We start from the raw sequence: 16243 nt of genomic DNA on the forward strand, positions 1-16243 counted from the left end.
TGCTCCCCTTTAAGATGTAACATACATAAGAGATGTCGATGCATCCACTCAAGGGCCGCCTTAGCAAGCTGGCCATTTCCTGAGTGCAATCCAGGAAGCTGCAAGGGTGAAATATAAACGCTAGAAGGCGAAGACCAGGAAGCAGACCCTCTTCTGCCAGGCGCAGATAGTGGGGCAGTGGGTATCACACAGTTTTTCCGAAGTCGTTTTCAATGAAAAAATTAATTCGAGAATATTCATCGAAATATATACGGGGTAAGTGATTAAAAGGAGTGCCGATGGGGTTGGGGAAGGGATATTAGTATTAGGAAGGGGGAGGGGGCATCCTACCCCCAAAATAAAAATAGATGAGTTTTTTTTCTATGTTTTTGTTTAAAACGACTTAAAAAAATAAATAAAGTGTCAGCGAAGGAAATTGGAACCGTGGGAGGGAGTGGAATTACTGGGAGCTATTTAACACTGGGTATCCGTATGCCACCTGCTGCCATTATCTCCCAGGATAACCTGTGTATATGAAATTAACACTGCGCTTTGGGTGTAGTTCTAGGAGATAGTGGCTATAGTTTGTGTCTCGCGGGGCATCCATCTGTGAGCCCCTCTTTCCCCACAGGTAGCGCCTGTTTGCTGGGTGATGCCCGGCTCAGGCGCTGCTTTTAGCTCGTGCTCATCACATCTGTATGTTGCTCACTGCTATGGAACAGCAGCACCGTCAATGTTACCGAAAGAATCCAAGACCCTTCTGCAAAGGACTTCCTTGCAAAAAAAACCAAGAGCTTTAAGCACCTGAATTTCCATCTGCCTCTTGTGACGCCTACGCGACAGTCACAGCACGTTGCTCTTGTAAAGCTTGCATTTACTCCTAGCTAGGCTTACATTATTTAAAAAGCACACATACAAAAATTCAGCGCAGTCCAGTGCCTGCTACCGAGTGCAGTGCAGCGCATCACAGCCACTGGGCTGCTACCGAGTGCAGTGCAGCGCAAGCCCCAGTGCCTGCTACCGAGTGCAGTGTAGCCCCAGTGCCTGCTACCGATGCAGTGCAGCCCCAGTGCCTGCTACCGAGTGCAGCGCAGCGCAAGCCCAGTGCCTGCTACCGAGTGCAGCGCAGTGCCTGCTACCGAGTGCAGCACAGCCCCAGTGCCTGCTACTGAGTGCAGTATCGCGCATCGCAGCCCAGTCAGTGCCTGCTACCAAGTGCAGTGCAGCGCAGCCCCAATGCCTGCTACCGAGTGCAGTGCAGCGCAGGTCAGGTCAGCGCGGATCTATGGCCCAACCATTCTTGTCAGCAACTGCAGCAATACATCCGAAAAAAATAAAGCCATTTTATTCCATTTCCCAGTTGTAACAAAACTTAATAAGATTGTCGTTGAAATTCCTTAAACCAGTCGACAATACGGAATATACAAGCCTTTCGAAAAATCGCATTTCAGTGATACGGCACAGTTTCAGCCTTAGGCTTTCAATGTTTAAACAAACGAATTCAGCACGTGTAGCAACAGCAGGGCTCCCCAGCATGAACGTCCGACCTCCGAGTGTCCCCCATGTAAATTACTCCATTGGCGGGATCAAAAGAAGACACCGGAATCCCAAAGTAAGCCTAGGATGAAACGTGGGTCACGAGATCAGGTCCCGAGTTGGTCCAACAGTTGAAATCAAGCCACCCAAGACTCTGGCCTCCGCCAGTGGGTATCCGCCGTTCGTACAGTGGGGGTTGGGGTGGGCTGTCCTATAACCCAGCGCTTTCTTCCACGAAGCACGTATGCAAGAGCTGCAGCATTCTTCATGGTTGGGGCGGGCTTGTGGCGGAGAAGTTTGCGGGTAACCCAGTTTGGCCACTTCCTCACTGGCGCTCCGAAGCCCGCTGCGTCCGTCCCTCTGTGGCACTGCACCCATCCAATTACACGAGGGCACATCCTTCTGCCGCAGGGCGGTGGCCGAGCTCACTCCAAGGGCGGCCAGAGGCTTGTGAGCAGAACATACAGCGCTATACGGTCCACTTCAAGCACCTGCGGATCAAGAAAACAAAGATGTCAAATAACAGAGCCCCAAAGTGCATTTCAAACATTCAACATGTTATCACAGCAACGGCATACAAAGAGCAGCGAGATAAAGAGTACACGTGTGTTCAATGTGTGTAGCCGATGCGCTGCCTACCCTCTACAATGACTGCTAATATGGCAGAGTGGCATTTCAGACTGACGCGGTGTAGCCTTTACACCATGAATGTGATATTGCAGTTTGCTGGAAGGCCACAAGAGGGCAACATCTGTTCATTATAATAGCTCCTTCGTGTTTCATATATTGCCTTAGGAACATTTTCCTCAGTCTAGTTGTCTTCAAACTGTGGGCCGCGCACCCCCAGTGTAGATTTTTTTTTTAAGATTGGAGGAAATGGGCTCATAGTCGGACTGGACCACAACACTGCCTCAGGAACCAATTAAAAAGTGGCCCGCAGAATTGCAAATGGACATTAATTCCTTTAGTCACAGACTGAATAGTACCCAAGGGGGTGTTTTTTTTATTAAAATGTAAGAAAATTGTAAAGAATATGTATTCGGCCTACTAGCTGCATAGTGAAGTAACTCAAACTGGCCCACATTGCCATAAAAGTGGCCAATTTTGACTGGCCTACATTAGCATTTTGGGCACCGGCATCGCCCTATTGCCCTAGAGGTCATCCAAGCCTAGCGGCTCATCCCATAATGGGCGAGGGGGGCGTCCTGCCTGAATGCACGCTGGAGAACGCACACCCCAACAGAGTTTTGCGCATGGGAGCAGTTCCTCTGCAACAGGCATACAGCCATTACTAGAACCGATGGGGATTGACTAATCTCTCCAAGGCAGCCAGCCACACACAGGAGGGAAGAGCGATGCAAAGCGAGGCATGGTCAGGTGCACGCACTAGGAACCTTCCAGGACTGAGCAGCAGAAGCAATAGCCTGAGCATTATACCTTCCCCCCAGTCTTCCCGGAGTAAGGAGCCAGGTGCAGAGAACACCAAGTCCCTAGGACAGCTAGCCTTGCAGCTGTGAAGGAACGGAGGGCAAACCTCAAGAACTGGGTCTCTTGGCCTCTTTAACCTAGGGCCTGCCTACGATGTGAAGGGCTCTGCACACCTCCCAAGGGATGAGGGCGCAACAACCATAGGGGAGAAAAGAAGCAAGGCCAGCATTGTAATGGGAGGGGACTCTTAATTCTGTGAGCAAGTTCACAAGGACTGCCGAGCGTGCCAGAGTGAGAATGAGGGCAGCCGAGCGAGCCAGAGCGAGAAAGTGGGCAGCCGAGCGAGCCAGAGCGAGAAAGTGGGCAGCCGAGCGGGCCAGAGCGAGAAAGTGGGCAGCCGAGCGGGCCAGAGCGAGAAAGTGGGCAGCCGAGCGAGCCAGAGCGAGAAAGTGGGCAGCCGAGCGGGCCAGAGCGAGAACGTGGGCAGCCGAGCGGGCCAGAGCGAGAACGTGAGCGGGCCAGAGCGAGAACGTGGGCAGCCGAGCGGGCCAGAGCGAGAAAGTGGGCAGCCGAGCGGGCCAGAGCGAGAACGTGAGCGGGCCAGAGCGAGAACGTGGGCAGCCGAGCGGGCCAGAGCGAGAAAGTGGGCAGCCAAGCGGGCCAGAGCGAGAACGTGGGCAGCCGAGCGGGCCAGAGCGAGAACGTGGGCAGCCGAGCAAGCCAGAGCGAGAACGTGGGCAATCTAGCACACCAGATAATGAGTGAGTCAAAGAGAATGAAATATAGAGGGGAAGGGCAGCTTTGAAGTAAGTAGGTAGGTCTCCCCTCATGGTTCTGTAAATGTATTGTGCAGTAGTCTCCGGATTGGCATGCATTTATCCAGTGAGGAAAAGCTGTCCACGCGTGCAGATCCACCTTTGTGCTACTGGTAGAGAAGAGGACATGATGTTAAGGTGGGACGCTGCCTGTCCGGCAGTCAAGCAACACTGGCCAGGTAAGCATTGGATTCATAAGACTCCATGTCTCTCTGATGACGGTTTGTTTCTTGTGGAATCAGAGGGGCCATGAAGGGTTGCAACTAAACTGTGCCCACCAGGTCAACTGCAAGAACCCAACTGCATGGTTCCCTTTGGTCTTGAGAAAGGGGGACCCTGCAGATCCCAGCAGAGCTTCACAGAGTTTGATCTTGGATAGATACTGCAAGAGCTTCTTAGAAGTCTTCTTGGGTATGGAGTCACCTTTTGTGGTTCGGGACTCACCCCAGCGTCTGACAAAGTCCAAGTGCGGATTCCCTTTCTCTTATAGAAATATTGGAGCCTGGGTGGGAATGCAGCTTCTAAATCACAAACATGGACCCTACCAACCTTTTGACAGCGACCTAATCGGTGGAGGAGGCCTTCAAACCTTTGACAAACATACAAAATGTGGACACAGCCTTGAATCCCAGACATCGCACGCTGGCCACATCAGGTCCCGTTAGCCCCTACATCAGGCTTCCTGACCAATGGGTAGGCGCAGTACTTTAAGTGGGCCCAAAAAGTGACCCTGAGCTCGGGCCCTGCCGGGCCCCCCAGTCGCACCGTGCCATGGCGGGCTATTATCCCACCACAGCCGCGACAGGCTGGCTGGCACTCCTGTCAATTACAGCTGCCTGCAGAAAACACTCAAGAGGAGTCGAAGATACAGTTCTTTTGTTGCCTGTGGGCAGAATCATGCCCACTCCCTAGGTCACCAAGGCGTCTTTGACCCTCGGCGAACCTGGGGGCTGTGCACTGCAGATTCAAGAACCGAGCACGCAATTGAACAAACCCGGTTTATTTATTCATGCATCGTTTGTCCGATGTGACAAACAATGCATAAATAAATAAATAAAACGGGTAGTGGTCGGGGCCCGCTCTGCGCGCGACATGGTTAATTTATTTATGCATGGTTTGTCGGATAAGTGTATCGACAAAAAAAGCATAAATAAATAAACAAACCAGGTCTGTTCAAGGAGTGAAACCAAAGGTGTGAGAACAGAGAAAGGAACAAGGGGATGAAGTAAGGTGAGGGGGCTGGCGGGAAAAGAAGTAGAGTAACAAGTGAGCCTGAAGGGAAAGCTAGGAGAGGACAAGATAATGAAAAATAAAGTGGTGAAATATTCAAATGAAATCGAGAACAGGCAATGTGAGAGAAAATAAGGGCAGGAAAGAAAGGGACACAACAGAATCAAGGGGTGCATGCATTGGGGAGAAAACTATGTAAAGAGAATCAAAAGGAGGAAAGAAACACAAGACAGTGACAGAAAACGATGATGTTACAGAAGAATGAAAGAGAAATTAGGTGAGAGAAAAGGAGGAGAGGAAAGTCGAAGGTTATTATGGGGAAGAAGGGTGAAGGAATGAGAGTAGAGGAGAGGATAGAGAAGAAGGGGAAGAGAAGGTGGAAAGGAGAGATGGAATGAGAGGAACTATGGGGTGAGACTGGTGAAGAGGGGCGAAGGATTGAAAAGAAGAGAGGAAAGGAAAGACGGGGGTAAGAATGAGAGAAGCCATGGAAGGAGAGGAAAGACAAGCGTGAGAATGCTGAAGAGGGGTGAAGAAATGGAAGAGGAGGAGAGATGGAAGAAGAGGTAATAAAGGGGTGAGACTGGTGAAGAGGGGCAAAGGATTGAAAAGAGGAAAGGAAAGACATGAGAATGGAGCTGGGGAGTGAAGCAATGAGAGCAAGGGAAAAGGAAAGGCAAGAAGAAAGGGATGACAGGGAGCCTGGAGGAGAGTTAACTGACAAACGCTCATTGTAAGACACTTCTTGAAATAATGTAAAATGACCTAACAGCAGTCTGACCTCATAGAGGCATAGACAGACTCATTGCACAGGCACTCACCAAACTACATGCCTGTTTCTTTTTTGTTTTCCTTGAATCTTGATTGTCCTCGAAACCTTGTTAGTATTTTGATAGGCTGAAGTGTTTGGTCTCACACATTTCGTCAACAGACCATCAACTCAAAAAGTGCCACCTGTTCATTCCTCTTCCCATGCGCAAAGCATTCATGACACAGCAACACCCAGGCAGGGGGGTTGCTAACACATTGAGAGTTGTGCTACACAGCATAGCCATCCTCAGTCATCAAGCCCATGCGGCCACCCACATGGCCTCCAGCTCCAGTTTACCTCCACTGTAGTCCTTTGATACAGTGAGGCCCACTTACAAGGTTCTACATGGTTGCTCTTGCTGGGTTACCTGAACAACTATATCAAAGAGAATTTTTTAAGGTGTTCTCAGGTGTATCCGACAAACAATGCATAAATAAATAAACCTGTTAATGCGCTGAGTGGGAACAGATCTTGGGTCTGAAGGCTGCACCTGCATACTCGCCCCGGTTTATTTATTTATTTATGCATTGTGGACCTGGTGCACATACTGATTTATCCATTTAGTTTGTACCAAGCAGACTGTGTTGTGATATGCACTTAGTTATATAAGCCAGACCATTTTTACATATTCGTCTTTAGGCCACGCCCATCAAGTTCTAGACCATGCCCATTGTGCAAGCCACGCCCCTAGAAGAGCCCCCCCCCTCAATTTCTTACCCCACTTAATGCACTGGGTAGCCGTATCTGTCGCCTTTCGCACACTTTGTGAGTCCCATTAATTTGTAGAGCCATGCAACACAGTATTCCCGCCACCACCTGGCGGCGCTCACAGAGTAAGATCACACGTTCAGAAAGACACCGTGTACACTCTGGGTGCCCCATCGTGACAAGCTTAAAGTCTCTCGGTGGGGGGGGGGCACAGCACACACAGTTCCATGCTTTGTGAGGCCTAGCGTTAGGACTTACTAGGGCAAAAGGCTGGTGAACCAGCGAAGGGAAAGCAAAACGGTTGTGAGGGACACCCAAGAGCCACATTTTAAGACTTTGGACCAAACATTCTGCTCTTGATCCTATCGCATGGATGCATTCGAAGAAGTTGGTAATCATCAGTGGTAGAAGTGTCCCGAAAAAAGTCCTGAAACTGTGGTCCTCGGCAGGGAAGATGGTAGGTGGAAGCATAGTGCAACATGTCGCAAGGTGTTGCGGCTGGAGCAAGGCAGGGAAGATGGTAGGCGGAAGCATAGTGCAACATGTCGCAAGGTGTTGCGGCTGGAGCAGGGCAGGGAAGATGGTAGGCGGAAGCATAGTGCAACATGTCGCAATGTGTTGCGGCAGGAGCAGGGCAGGGAAGATGGTAGGCGGAAGCATAGTGCAACATGTCGCAAGGTGTTGCGGCTGGAGCAGGGCAGGGAAGATGGTAGGCGGAAGCATAGTGCAACATGTCGCAAGGTGTTGCGGCTGGAGCAAGGCAGGGAAGATGGTAGGCGGAAGCATAGTGCAACATGTCGCAAGGTGTTGCGGCTGGAGCAAGGCAGGGAAGATGGTAGGCGGAAGCATAGTGCAACATGTCGCAAGGTGTTGCGGCTGGAGCAAGGCAGGGAAGATGGTAGGCGGAAGCATAGTGCAACATGTCGCAAGGTGTTGCGGCTGGAGCAAGGCAGGGAAGATGGTAGGCGGAAGCATAGTGCAACATGTCGCAAGGTGTTGCGGCTGGAGCAAGGCAGGGAAGATGGTAGGCGGAAGCATAGTGCAACATGTCGCAAGGTGTTGCGGCTGGAGCAAGGCAGGGAAGATGGTAGGCGGAAGCATAGTGCAACATGTCGCAAGGTGTTGCGGCTGGAGCAAGGCAGGGAAGATGGTAGGCGGAAGCATAGTGCAACATGTCGCAAGGTGTTGCGGCTGGAGCAAGGCAGGGAAGATGGTAGGCGGAAGCATAGTGCAACATGTCGCAAGGTGTTGCGGCTGGAGCAAGGCAGGGCAGATGGTAGGCGGAAGCATAGTGCAACATGTCGCAAGGTGTTGCGGCTGGAGCAAGGCAGGGCAGATGGTAGGCGGAAGCATAGTGCAACATGTCGCAAGGTGTTGCGGCTGGAGCAAGGCAGGGCAGATGGTAGGCGGAAGCATAGTGCAACATGTCGCAAGGTGTTGCAGGTGGAGCACTGCAATAGTGTAAGTGACTAACTAAGGTTCCTATTACAACTTTAAACTTGCCAAAGAACATGAAGGGACAAATCCTCCATATAGAATGGTGAATATGGCCGTAAAAAGTAGAGGAATGGTAAACAGAAAAAAATAAAAGTAGTGGAACACCGCTCCTGGCCGTTCCCGCTCACTTCGATCACTGGAAACTAATCATATCTTTTAAAGCCTCACATGTGCAAACGTGTGGAACACTTTTCTGCATGCGCAGAGCCCGGCTTCAATGCTGTGTAGATGGCGGTTGGGTGATTTCCGCTCCCCCCCCCCCACAGCAATAACCTGCGAAATACAGTGGAGGGGGGGCTTGGCAACGAGAGCTCCGCTGTAAAATCGCAACATTCCTATCGTTTCCCTCCTCTTAATACAGGAGGTCAAAGCTCAAGAGCGTTCTCCTTTTTTGTGTAAAAAGTGGTGCAATGCCATGTTTTCAGGGAGAAAAACGCATTCTATCCAAACCGTCTTTTCATCGTCGATCGAAGTTGGGTGAAGTCAAATGTCTGTGTGGGGGGCATTGAAAGGAGAACTTCGATTCTTGAAAACCTCAAATGCAGACCTGAATCGGAGCACTTTGCTCCCAGCAGGCGTGCCTCACAGGCAGGGACGGGGGGGGGGGGGGCACAGCCCGCAACAGGTGCAAATGGCAATGCCCATGTTTGGAGCCCACCCACTCTGTGACCGGTGGAATAGCCCATGAAGCTTTTTGGGAGCAGATTGAAGTTGGGGGCGGGGGCTTTTACAAGCATAAGAGCCACCAGGGGAGTGATTTACAAACACTGCATTTGAATCTTACCAACCATGCTTGCAGCATACTTCTTGAAGCCTTTGATCCTATCCTGCCACTGACTAAGGATTCTCTTAACTGTACAGAAATGTTTATGACATTGTTAATAACATGTTTGTATTCAAATAAAAATGTGTACAAAAAAAGTTTTAAAAAAGTTTAAAACAAGCAACTAATAAAAAAGAAAAAATAAATCGCTCATATCTATACATTTGATGCTTTAAGAATCTCCCTGTTGGGTCGCTGGATTTTAAGGCGCTTTGTTTTTCCCAAACTCAAGAGGCTTACTTGCTTTGAGATTACGGGCATGAAAGGTTAGGGAATAGAAGTTTCACCTCGTCCGCTGAAAGGTCCCAGATAATTTCCCCCGAGATGTGTGGAAAGGAACCATCAAACAGGAATGACGTCATGGGTCAGGGCATATGCGTTGCAGCCTACACCCGGGACTGGAAGGAGATTCACAGATGAGCGTTCCCATGACAGCAGACATTCATGTCACCAATATCTTTGTTGCTAGTCAGAAGTTAAATACTACGATTAATACTCAACCTCCATACAAAGGCATTCCTGTTGCATCCCTGAGCGAACAGTGAACATACAAGCTTTCATCTCCATTGCAGACGTCCGACCATTTTTTACAGCAAGAGAAGGAGAGATGGCAACCATCTACTGTACAAGCAAGAGAAGGTCGTCCACCCAAGACAGACATTTTGCAAGGCTGCCAGGACACTACATACCTGGTTTCACCCTTATTAGGGGTCATCAGTGCACTATAGTCCCGACAGCCTTGTGGTGGAGCATTTGGCCAGTAGCACTGCCTTCTTAGACAAAGGCCATTTCCTGGAGAAAAAGGTTTGCATTTAAGCTCCTTTGCATACCCACAATGCCTTGATGTGGTGGCTCAGAACTGGAGGAGAACTTCCAGCAATGGCTACTAGGTGGCGTTGTGGAATGTATGCTTTGGCTCAAATGGACTTTCACATATATATTTTGATTTTGTAGACCTTTGAAAAAACTTCCAACTATACTATAGATGGCCCACTAATCCGACCTCCCCAACAAGTACTTTCTGTGCTCTGGGTAAACAAATGCTTCAATTTTGCTGGGTCTTCATCCTGGTGTCCGATATAATGTTGGAGGACCTACTAGCCACCAGAGTCTTTCCCCTGCACACCAAATTGTATTGTAATCTAAACAATATTTTCATTCTTTCGTTGTTTTCAGTTAATAATTCGTAGTTCGATGAATAGTCTGTGGAAAGAATTCTCATTCATTGGCTCTTATAAACAAAGTATATTTTTATGTATATATCAATGTGCTTACTTAGCAATACAGTGTGCTGTACAATGTTACTTAACCAACAAAAACTTTTTTTACAAAGATTTCGTTTTTAACAAAAGTCACTAATTGGTAATCCATGAACTCTTGTGCTCAACGTGTTTCGGGAAATATCGTCCCTTCATCAGGAGCTATTCTTTACATCAATGTGTCTGCCTCCATTGCATTTTCAGATCTGTGAGAATTAAGAGATTTTTATTCCCCCGCACCCTACCACTCTTTAAAATATCGAGTTGATAATCTACCCAGAAGTGTGCTCCTTGACAACAGTAGTTTACAAGTGATCGAGCTAGGACAAGGCTTCCTTTTGGTCACCTCATCTTACAGCGTTCCGACATACAAGGCAAAGCACTCACGGGAGTAGGGTGGCATGAATACATGTTATATTTATACTGTGAATAAAGGAATATTTACATTGGAGGTAGATATTCACATAGTGAACTAAAAAGAAGATACAAAGAAAGTCATTGCTGTGTTCCTAACAGTTCGGCACATGATAAACCATGGGGCGGGTCAGCTAAAGGTCCCAAGTGCACGGCAGTCACTATTCTCAATAGATACCTGGGGAAGAAGAAACAGCCATGCTAGTCCCTTCTCAACCACAGTGCAGGATCTCCCTTGGAATAAATCATGGCAGATGGACTGAAATCAGATCAGCTGAGCAGGATACATTTCCGCAGAGGCGTTGCTAGGGGGGCTAAGAAGGCTAGCCCCTGGTCTTTTGGTTGTAGCTCCGGATAGAATCTCGGGAGCTGCAACCAAAAGGCTAGCTAGCCCCCAGTCCTGACAGTTCCAATATTAGCATAGACCCGGGTCTTTTTCAGACCTAGCAACACCCCTGCATTTCTGGCAATCTGGTACCTCGCAGTCGGTGATCTTTGGGTCATTTGTGACCAGAGAAGTCAACTTCTCAGCGCCAGGGCAGAGGGTGTAGTAGAGCAGTTCAAAATCTTCCAAAAGATCAGTCGTTTCTGTGTACAGATGCACAGAGATCTTTAGCCATCAGGAGCAGCCGCTGCAAACATCATAGGAAGGCTGGCGTATGGTGCACACTGTTCCAGTCCGAAGAAGGAACTCTTCCAATGAGGAAAGGACATCGAAGTGCTTCATGAGCAATGCTCAGGCAAAGGGGCACTTCTCAGAGTGCAAGCACTCTGGGTGGTTGCGCATGTGATACAATTAGCAGCTGCAGGTCACAAACAGTTGCTGGCGCATCCCAGTTCCAGTGCTCTGTCCTTGAGAAAGCCTTGCTTTCAAATCCGAGGGGTTGAGATTTCAATCAGCAACTCCTGCAGAATCAAGTGAGGTAAGCACTGTCCCGCTGAGATTAGACTGACTTCTGGTACAACAGCCTCTAGGCAAGATGCCAGGGTGGATCTGGGTAGGCTGCAGGCAGAAGCAGATCTTCCAAAGGTCCCATCTACAGGTAACTGGAGCCGTTTTACTACGTCTGGAGAATTGGTGCTGGGTAAGATGTTGCAAAGGGGGAGGAGGAAGCAACCCAGATCCCAATCAGAGGATTGCATTCATTCAAACTTTGACAGCTGTCCAATCAGTGGGGGGGGTCACCATGTTTAAAACATTGAAGGCTTCTTCCTGAGCAAGCTGAATCTGGAGATTCAGGTCAGAATACAGACCCCACAAACTGGTGTCATCTGGCAATGGTCACTGATGCTGCCCTGAAGGCCGGCAGAATAATGACAGTATATGGCCACGTCCACAAAAAACAACAAATAGCCTAACTGCCGTATTCTGCACAAGATTGTACTGGACGGTAGGGTGTCAGCGTTGCATGCACTCCCAGGATATAACAGATCTGGAGCCACAACAGCCAGCACAAAAAGGGTAGCAGTTCTACCTTAGGGCTGAGGGTCCCTCTGGTGCACCTCGGGCATTTCTATCTATAAGGAGTCCTTAGATTAAGACTCACCAGGGGAAAAAGGTGGTAAACCAGTGAGGGGAAAATGAAAGCAGACAGAGCAATGCGCCAGATTGACAGAGTGGGGCATTCAGGCTCACATTTCCATACAGAAGTCCCCTGGCTTTGAGTCAGAAGTGACTGGAGAGAAGGGCATGGGTTGGGTTGAGGGTATGCTTGTGGGGCCAATTCCAAAGCATTCCTGTTTGTTATGGCAGATTCCCAATGTGGGTGGTTCTGCTGACCCCGATTTGGTATCCCCTTATTTTCAGGCTTTCTTGGTTTCTTGACTTTATTTTTCTGTGCAGAGAGCCTTCTACTGAACTCGCCCTGCGACTAACCCATTTTGTGACATGCTACCATAGGGCCCAATAGGGTTACCAGAGCTGAGGAGCTTTTTAAGCACCTAACCCTGGTCCCATGTGGATTCGCCCTGAAAGCGTACTATGTTGTGGGGTTTGTGGTACCCACGTTGAGATTTGGCATCACTTGTGGTTGTGGCCATTTTTACTTCATTAGTAACTAAAGAAGTCTGCAGGCAATTACTTGAGCATTAGTACATATCATCTAAGTCCTAACTCTGCCTTTACGCTGGGCAGTTTCATCATGGCGACCATACAATAGGCCTAAAATGGCTGTTGTGCTGACATGGTGTCATTCTTAACCCAGCCCTGCACCCGCTAGAGTGGTTAAAGCCAGGTTGGGCTGGTTTAAGGTCCACAGGCATCCCAAATTTCATCCTGTGTGTCTGGGCAAGTGTTTGGCGTTACTTAGAGCCAGCCCGCTTGCCTGCCACACCCCCTTGTATTCTTCCCCATGATTGGTGGGGTGAATTGACCAGTTGGCAGTGTGACGACGTCAAAGAAGGAAACTGACAAGGAGGGATCAAGTTTTGGGTTATAGACATTCTATTAAATGAAAAATCTATCTGTCACGTCCTCGATCTTGCCCTCCTCCCGACACTTACCCGGCACCATCCGTTCCCGTACCCACCACCCACACCAACGGGAAAGACACGGCAGGCGGGATGTCCGAGGGGGCAGAACCACCTCTTTCCGCCCATTTCCGTGTTGGCGCTTGCCCTGGCGTCTCATCCATGCCGGACGGCTCCGGTGTCTTCGGCTCCAGCTCCCGCGCACGGGGGAACCCGATCGCGTCTCGCTCAGACGATCACGTGACTAGTCACGAGATCATCTGTAGCCGACGCCGGCGTCCATATTGGACAAACACCAATCACTGATGGCGTCCGACCTCACGTGACGCTCCTGTGCGGTCATGTGCCCTGTCACGTGATCTAACTTTCCTTCAAAAAGAGCTGAGAGGAAACACTCAGTGCTTCACAGCTGTTTCTACCAGAGACCTGTTCGGCAGTACCCTCTTTCTTCTTGCTACAGTTTGGAACTCGACCACGGAACATTACTTGGACTTGCCTTGGATTTCCCTTTGGATTCGACGTATCTTCTGGACCCTTGGAACTCTTGACCCCCCCCCTTTCTGGCCCTGGAATTGCTCTGGATTACCCTTTTGTCTTGGCGAACTTCTAACCACACAATTCCTGTCTATCACGTTTTGTCTCCTGAGTCATTTGGGGTTCACCACCTGGACCTTGGATGGACTTGCTATCTGGTCACGCTCTGGCTACCGGTGTGAGTTGGAGGAACTGCAGTACATCCCAGCCTGCTGTTGGTCTTCCCTCGTTGTCTATTCAGGTTTCCCACCTGTCCTATCATCCCCAGGGTAAGCTTTGTCGTTTTTCCTTGTTTGCTTGCACTGCCATTATTGTTCAAAGTATACCTGATCCTAACCTTTGCCTTACAGCACTCAGGGGTCCTTCCGGTGTTCCCGGTATCTGACTGACGACGCCACTCATCACCTGTGGCCTCAAAGATTGCTAGGGCAGTATACTTTACCTGCTCGAGCGGTACTTGGGGACGGAGGTAGTTTATAGCTGCACGACCATCAAGGCGGATCACCAAGATCAGAACACTATGCCTATTTCTAAAGGGGATTCACTGTCTCAACCTAATGAAACGTATGGATTTGTTAGAAAGTCCATCAAAAGCAATGCTCTTCCCGTTCCCCATCCAATAACCTTCTAACCTAACCCTAGAAAACATGAGTTTTAATCAAAGTCAGGTTCCTTCACCAGAAGAATGACTCCCTTCTCTGGTGTCTGGTTTCAGTTTTATCGTGATAATCATTCTTTCAAAGCCCCTTCAAAACAGGCCATGGAAATGACTCCCTCCCAGTTTCTTTTATTAAAGTTCTCGACAGCTATCTTTTAGCACAGAAAGCTTGCATCACTCCCTTCAACTCCTTCAAGGAAGTAGAAAAGCTCCAAGCGTTACTTGGCTTCTCTTGAGGTCTGGATGATGAATATCTTTTCAAGTTGTTGAGCCATTGCGACAAGGGAGATGACAAACCAATGCCCTCTAGTGGAGCAGTGGTATTGGCTTGTCCACTGCAATGAGGGAGATAACTCGCAATGCATTCTTCCTCAGTCTCTGCTTCAGCAGTGGTGTAACCTTGACCACTGCACCAAGGGAGAGAACTCCTGATGCACTCTTCCTAAATCTCGGTTTTAGCAGTGGTGGGTACTGGCCACTGTGCCGAGGGAGAGGACTCGCAATGCACTCTTCCTTAACCCGGTCCCTATAACCCGGTCCCTACGCCAGACTGTGGGCCTCATTAGGGGTTGGGCGGAGCAACAACAATGCGTTGTTAACGCCATTACCGCTCGGCCCAATCCCGAGGTGGGCGGAAAGCTGGAGATTTAACTCCAGCTTTGAGCGGACAGTAAATCTACAGCTTTCTGCCCATTTTAGCATAGTGGTGTTAAATAGTCTGACTTTAAAAATACCCATGAGAAAAAGAAAAGTCAAAGCAAACCACCCCAAAACAGCAAACAAAACGATACATTTAACAAAGTTGACAATTTTTTTAGAAGTTTCAAGGTACTTGCAGATGTAGTTCAGAACTCTCACAATATTGAAGTGAGTGCCTGGCATCCAGGAATTCAGGTACAGCCTCACCTGGTTTCATGGTGCGTCCCGAGGCACTTGACACAGCAGTATCGGGAGCCACAAGACACGCAGGTATAAGACGAGGGGAAGCCGCAAACAGTGCAGAAATGGCGTTGGGGGAACCTGGACTGTGGCGCACAGGCAGTCAGGTAGTTGGGTCCCTCTGTCGTGCTCAGGTTCTGCCAAGAAAGAAAAAAGTGTTCATTTACTGCTTGCGTTAAGGATGTGCACACAGAGTGAATTGCTGCACATAGTCCATGTGTTTAACATACATAACAGATTCATAGGAGCACTACACACATGAATACATGTAACCACTCTCAAAGGCGGAAGGTTCCCAAACGCAGCGCCAATGTTCAGCCTCCAAACATACACCTTGAACATCAGATTGCCCCCGCTTGCCACTGGAAGTCCTCAGGGGTCGGAATCCAAGCTGACCCAGGCTAGAGCCAACAGTCAGTTTCGCGGCATTAACAGTTTTGTCAGGCAGGCTGCCCTCTGTAGTCATTAATCAGGACCCAGCTTACCTTTGTCCAACTATCTCCAAGCATCTTCCACGGCAGGGCCTACTGCACAACGCCGCACCTATCAAGGGGCAGAGATAACAGAGGAAAGGCTAGCTAAAGAAGTGGATAGAGGTCTCCACTAGTGGCAGCCCTATAGGTCTGGCATGGAGGAGTACAGAACGACTGGGCAAGGCATCCTATCAGCAAGCTTGTCTTGAAAGAAACACTGCACCAGGTTGCACTGGTGCTTAATTAGGATTGTGCGCTCAAACACTTGCCCCAGGGACCGGAGAATGGCATCACGAGGACAAAGAAAATACCTTGCAGAGATTCAGAGCAGAAGAGCCAGCGGGCCCCATAGAGGCTTGTCGGAGCTCAATCCACCAGCAAAGTGAATCAAAGATGGTATAAAATGTTCTGTAACAAGGCTGGCGCAACCATGGTGGTCTGCTAGCCAAAATGTGGCAGCTGAAGGATGTGTAGCTTTCACCTACACTGCCCAATGGACACAGCCAACCACACACTGGTAAATCAAATACCCACCCTATGAAACTCTATCCTAGTGGCCGGCTCAGAATAACCCCACAATTCTCCAATTTCAGAAATCTCTCAAAACATGGCTCTTTCAACAACACCTGACCAAGAACTAATTCCAATGGATGGACATACCAACGAACAA

The 16243-nt window shown here is 49.2% G+C and overlaps 1 protein-coding gene across 1 annotated transcript in view; it reads right to left on the minus strand.

The window, feature by feature from the left end:
• Positions 1-1302: 1302 nt before the first annotated feature.
• Positions 1303-16243, minus strand: part of ZNHIT1 (zinc finger HIT-type containing 1) — a 63396-nt gene continuing 48455 nt past the window's right edge. Inside the window, exons 4-5 of the mRNA XM_069646160.1 lie at positions 15068-15237; positions 1303-2006 (exon numbers count right to left, since the gene is read on the minus strand). Of these exons, the coding sequence (XP_069502261.1) occupies positions 1985-2006; positions 15068-15237 (192 nt within the window). The 3' untranslated portion in view covers positions 1303-1984. The remainder of the gene's footprint in view (positions 2007-15067; positions 15238-16243) is intronic.

This window comes from Ambystoma mexicanum, chromosome 1p, assembly GCF_040938575.1.
Source record: "Ambystoma mexicanum isolate Mex_15411 chromosome 1p, UKY_AmexF1_1, whole genome shotgun sequence".
Classification (NCBI taxonomy): Eukaryota; Metazoa; Chordata; class Amphibia; order Caudata; family Ambystomatidae; genus Ambystoma; species Ambystoma mexicanum.